This window comes from Temnothorax curvispinosus, unplaced genomic scaffold (genome assembly GCF_003070985.1).
Source record: "Temnothorax curvispinosus isolate PA1 unplaced genomic scaffold, ASM307098v1 QBEX01016595.1, whole genome shotgun sequence".
NCBI lineage: Eukaryota > Metazoa > Arthropoda > Insecta > Hymenoptera > Formicidae > Temnothorax > Temnothorax curvispinosus.
Window position 1 is genome coordinate 54,633 of NW_020226375.1, and position 5,866 is coordinate 60,498.

The following is a 5,866-nucleotide window of genomic DNA, read 5'->3' on the forward strand; positions in this document are numbered from 1 at the left end:
AACGTTTTAGTTTATTAGAATTATATTTTATCCCGAATATGGCTGATAACAAAGACCAAGACGTCTGTTGTAGTCGTGGATATAAGGCAAGGCAGAGAAAAACGTATAAGTGTTATGTTATAGGCTATCATACAACATCCTTACTTTACGTCCACGACTATGACAGACGTCTCGTTTTCTGCCATTAGCCTATGCATACGAGAAACATATATCATATACTTATGTGTTACTCGTATGCATATTCGGGATAAGATAAAACTGCACACTTGCACAACTTCACACCGGCTCAACACGCACATACGCAGCTGTAACGATTCTAATCGAAAAGCACGCGAGCGCGAGGCACATACGAGGCACTCAGGCACGAGCAGACACGAGCACAAGGCAAACGGTAAGCATACCGGAAGACGGCGGAAACGAAGATCGAGCCGTGTACTACGCGTGCGCTCTAAATGATATCGGATAAAATATTCAGCTCACTGACATCATCGGATAACTTTTCATCAAATGTCACTCAATTTCATGGGATGTTAAACTTTGTCGGATAAAATAGTTCGTTTTTTTTTTCCGATGAAATTAATGTCCGATATTAATCCGATGAAATTTGAACGACCAAATAAACGGCGACTCATTTTCCATTCACATAATTATCGGAAATTACATTTCATTGGATAAAAAGGCATGTATTACTTCATCGAATATCCGTTTGAAATAGATTGGATAGAGTAGTTAAACGCTTTTTTCCGATTAAAGTTGCTGGACATTTTTCTCACTGATGATAAATCTTATATTTTTGTGCAACCAAACTCGTATATTTTTTACATGTTTCTGAAACTTCTTTCCGCTACTGTACAAATCGTACAAAACAAGTTCTTAATGATACTTTTTTCCTACTCAGCATGGGAAAATTTGCGATAGAGTCACAACTGACATCTCTGCGTCAATTACTCACAATGTGGCGCACGATCATCTTCGTAATTTCTGTTGCAGTGACAAGTAAGTAAATATTTATATACATATGTGTGTAAAAGGTTACTTAAAGAGCGCCTATTAATTATATATATAACGCTATTTCTTATCAAAAATTGAGTCAAAAAGTCCTGAACCATTTTTTTCCTAATAAAGCAGTAATTATTGAGTAAAGTCAATCCAATCAGAACCGTCTTTTACGCACATCAGTAAGTCGTGCGCCTAGTATGCGTGAACACACTATACCACACACAAAGAAGTGTATAATACACGGAATAATACATTAATATACGGATGTTAAACTTTGTCTTTTCTCGCAAAGAAATATGGAAATACGTGCCTAATCAGCCTAATGTAACAGTAATGGCGAAGTAATTAATCAGGTATACTTTTTGATGGACAATTTTTAGTTGCGCCAACGAATAGCTGTATCGAAAGACGCCGATCAAAAGAAAATGGAGATGATGATGGATATTATTGCGTCTGCAATGCGGTATATTGCGACGAAGCTCCAAACGCGATTAAGCCATCCAATCCTGCCGAATATGTCCTGATAACATCGAGCAAAAGTGGTCTATTTTTTAATGTATCAAATGGCGTATATGAAAATGTTGAGGAGACTGACCGTAAGTACTGAAGTTGTATCTTCAAAAAACCCACAAATATTAAAAAAAAAAAAAAAAACTGTACAAATAGATGCAAAACAGCATTTTGCTAAACAAACATTAAGAGCAAAATTTACTACCATATTTTCGAATATGGATACTCGGATATTTCTTGAAGAAGAAACTGTAAAATCATCTCCGCTGGGAAAGATCACTATAAATCGAACGGATGTATATCAAACAATTCTTGGATTTGGTGGAGCTGTGACCGATTCAGTAGCTATAAATATTCACGATCTAACGCATGAGACATCTGACCACTTAATGAGGTATAATAATTCATAAATCGTTAAATTCCAAAAAAGTTTTGCTAATTCAGTGATTGACACGATTGACACATCTAAGAAATATGCAATGCTTTCCGTCGAAAGTTAATTTTACATTCAATTTCTAAATTCTAGAAGCTACTTTGGCCCACGTGGTATCAATTACCATTTTATCAGAACACCAATGGGTGGCTCGGATTTTTCAACGAGACCTTACACCTACGCGATGGTAGAGAACGACACTTCGCTTCACTACTTCGAATTACAGACAGAGGATTATGTTTACAAGGTTTAGTCATTTATTGATTAATATCTTAATTGTTTATTCATCTTATAAAACAAGCAATCTCTCTTTTCGGATATTGAAAAACATATACGAGAAGAGACTTGCGTTTCTGGAGTTGACTAAACTGGAATAATATAAGTAGCAGTTGCAATATAATTGATGTATTGTATGTACATTAAATGCCATATTTTATTAAATATCTTGTTAATAGATACCGACAATAAAGCGAGCTCAAGAATTAAACAATGGAAAAATTAAATTATTAACTCTACCCTGGAGCGCCAGTCCTTGGATGAAAACTAAAAACTCTTGGACGAATAATTGTAAATTACGTCCGGAATATCGACAAGTGTGGGCAGATTATTTCGTGAAGTAAGATATTATTACAATATTTTTATTACTCCTAAAAATCTGAAACCCTAAATTTGGATAAAATTTACCTAGACCAACTTTTCAGACGTTATCGCTCTTACAACATAAAAAGTTTTAGCAGCACTACACTAGATCTAAAATTACTTTATTATACATATAGCGTTTTCGATTTGTTGACTCGATCCAATTCGGGTCAACTCAGGTCAGATTAAAAATTCGGAAAAATGATAATGAAATATAACAATATGCTACGATAATGCTAAGAATATCTTTGATAAAGGTTGAGATTAAAAAAAAAAATTAACCTTTTTCTTTAAAATTTCGTTGAAATCATTGTTTTATCTCTTATCGCTAAAAAGTTATAATTTTTTTTAGAGAGAAGTGAATTTTGAAAAAACATGTGTTTTGTTAATTATCTTCCTCAATAATTTGTCACAAATTAAAAAAAAAGCATTAAATTTTGATCATTTTTTCGGCTGTTTATGAGCAAATAAAAATGCGCTGCATAAAATTTACCCATGTTTAAAGTTTACGTAAGTTTTGAACATTTAGGGTGCTAGGGTTAAGGAAAATTTCTTATTCATTCACAAGATGATCACATTCACCAAGATGATCAAAACCTATTGTTTCGAACTTCTCGGCAGATTTAAAGTAAAATAATTATTTATAAAAATAATTATTCTTCTTTCAGATATTTTGAGGCTTATCGTCGTAACGGTTTAGAATTCTGGGGTACAACATGCCAGAATGAACCAGAAAATCACAAGTATATTCCGTTTGCTCATACTAATGGGATGGCGTTGACAGCAGAGGAAGAGCGTGATTGGATTATAGAACACTTGGCGCCAACTCTGAAGAAGAACGGTTTCGAGCACATCAAGATCTTTATATTGGATGATAGCAGGCTGTCGCTTCCTGATTGGACAAAAACGGTATTTCAAGACCAGAAAGCAAGAGATATTATTTCGGGAACCGCGATCCACTTTTATCTCGATGATTTAATCGGCCCAAGTGTCTTGGATGAAATAAAACAGCTTTTTCCAGAGAAGTTACTGATGTACACAGAAGCTTGCGCTGCAGCTTTCGAAGGTTGGTGAAGATATATGTATATTTTCATTTTTATATTAAATTTTTTTCGCTTCGAAAGATTCTCTACTAATGTTAATTTAAACGACAATAAAATTTAGTAAATTGAAAAACTTCTTTCCTTATCTTCTATATTTTCCCGTTAAATATTCTTCATAAATTCGTGTGTCTTTCTTTACTATTCATAATGGTTCTTTATATGAATTTCTCGTTTAGTCATTGTTCTATAATTAACATCAAGACGAAAAAGAATTAATTAATTTAACATGTTTGCGGATTTACATATTCAACTGTAACAGATCTAAATCTAGTGATTTTTGTGAAACAAACACGAACTGAGTCATGGTCTATCATACGTATACCTTTAATAAATAATTATTATTTACAGAAAAAGACAAAAGCGTAATGCTGGGTTCGTGGAAACGAGGTGAGTTGTACGCAATAAATATCATTGAGAGTATGTCGCATTGGGTGTCCACTTGGATCGACTGGAACATTGCTTTAAATACGAATGGTGGACCTAACTATGCCGGAAATAACGTTGATTCTCCGATACTAGTCAACAGCACTGCCGACGAATTCTACAAGCAACCGATGTTCTATGCTCTTGGACATTTTTCAAAGTCTGTACAACGTATCTTTGTAGTTTGACTGATACTTGTAACGCAATAAAGTGATACAAAACTTTGATAACTAAAATAATTACGTTTTTATCTATCTACAGCATTTTATCGGTATATTTCTATTAATTAATTCCTTTTTTAAATAGGTATGTCCCACCTAACAGCGTGAGAATCGGTACAACATCGGAGAATACTGAGGGAATTCAAAATATTGCGTTTTCTACGCCTGACGGCGGCGTCGTATTAGTGATCTTAAATCTGTGAGTATATTCTTGCATAATACTCTGATAAGACATAAATAAGATATAAATGTGCGAACTATCATGCTTCACGATGCCTCATGCGATAAATTGCGATGAAAATCTATATTTACTGAACTTTTGTGTTCTTCAGAAACGAAGAAGAGAAAGAAATTCTGATCATTGATCCGAAGAAAGGAACAACAAGGATAAATGTCCTTGGAAAGTCCATAAATACCATGAAATACTGGTAGATATGTAGCGGAAATACAAAATCCGCCGTATAATGTGTCGATAAGTATACACGGCACGTGTAAAATGTTAACACTTCAATCATTTTAGTTTTTTAAACTTCATTGTCACAATATATCTTGCTGAAGTATATATGGCGAGTTTAATCTATTTTAAGAAGAATCATTAAGTGTGTGTGTGTCATGAAATAATTTAGTTATTTCATATTTTATATTAAAAGTATCATGACAAAATTTAAATAATTCTTGAGAAATATGCTGCAGAATGTAGAGTATTTTTAATAATTCTTCGGTAAAATATTTTTTCTATTAATTTGTTTAAATATAATGTGTCCTCATATATTTGGATATAAAAGTTTAAGTTCTTTTTACTTATCTGTACTTAACTTTTTGTCAGAAAATGTATTAGTTTTTTCATATGTTGTATTTAATCACTTGTGCAATCGTCTTTGTTTTCTATAACATTTTATCCTAGCGATATTCACATGCCACTATCATAGAAAAATGAAAATAGTTTATCGTTAAAAAATGAAAACACGTAGATTTTATGTCGGAAGTATATAAAGTTCTTTTTACTCAGCTAGTTTGTAACGATTAAAACAAGAACAATGTCTGTAAAGAAATATAAAAGATGCAAGATATCTGAATTTATTTTTTTTAATTGAAAACACTGTGAAAGAGTGAAAGTCTATAGTATTGTCGTGATAGAAGGTAATGCCGTTTGATCAAAACCGGCACTTCTCTTACACTGTTGTTTTAAATTTGTTGACAATACTCATCTGAATTAACCATATTGCCAGTTCAAAGATTCAGATTACAATTTTAGTACGTATAAGAATAGCGTCTTTGAGGGTGCAAATTGATTTTTGGCATTGACTGGCCAGATTCGTTTTTCAAGACCGCTTGCGTTGAACAGTATACAGTGATACTGAACAATATCAATACATACACACATACACACAGAATATCGTATATTTTTCTCAATAGTCACCAATCGATTTAAAAAAGGGTTGGCAAAAAAGACTTGTTCCACTCTATTTTTCTCGCAGTAAGCGCACGCGGCATTCAAATATCAAACTTCAAATTGTATCTGAGTTTCAGTAAATGTC

At 33.1% G+C, this 5,866-nt stretch overlaps 1 protein-coding gene across 3 annotated transcripts; it reads left to right on the forward strand.

Moving 5' to 3' along the window:
- The first annotated feature begins 227 nt into the window (after positions 1-227).
- Positions 228-4,956, forward strand: LOC112466840 (glucosylceramidase-like). Of its 3 annotated transcripts, none has more exons than XM_025035171.1 (10): positions 228-391; positions 899-996; positions 1,380-1,595; positions 1,666-1,903; positions 2,036-2,189; positions 2,398-2,558; positions 3,250-3,647; positions 4,033-4,267; positions 4,414-4,527; positions 4,661-4,956. In XM_025035171.1, exons 2-10 carry the CDS (start codon positions 900-902, stop codon positions 4,758-4,760), a joined length of 1,713 nt encoding a protein of 570 aa, XP_024890939.1. In that variant the 5' UTR covers positions 228-391; position 899; the 3' UTR covers positions 4,761-4,956. The 3 variants fall into 3 exon arrangements, with proteins under 3 accessions (XP_024890939.1, XP_024890940.1, XP_024890941.1); XM_025035172.1 differs by having other exon boundaries at positions 1,753-1,903; XM_025035173.1 differs by having other exon boundaries at positions 1,756-1,903.
- The last annotated feature ends 910 nt before the right edge of the window (positions 4,957-5,866 follow it).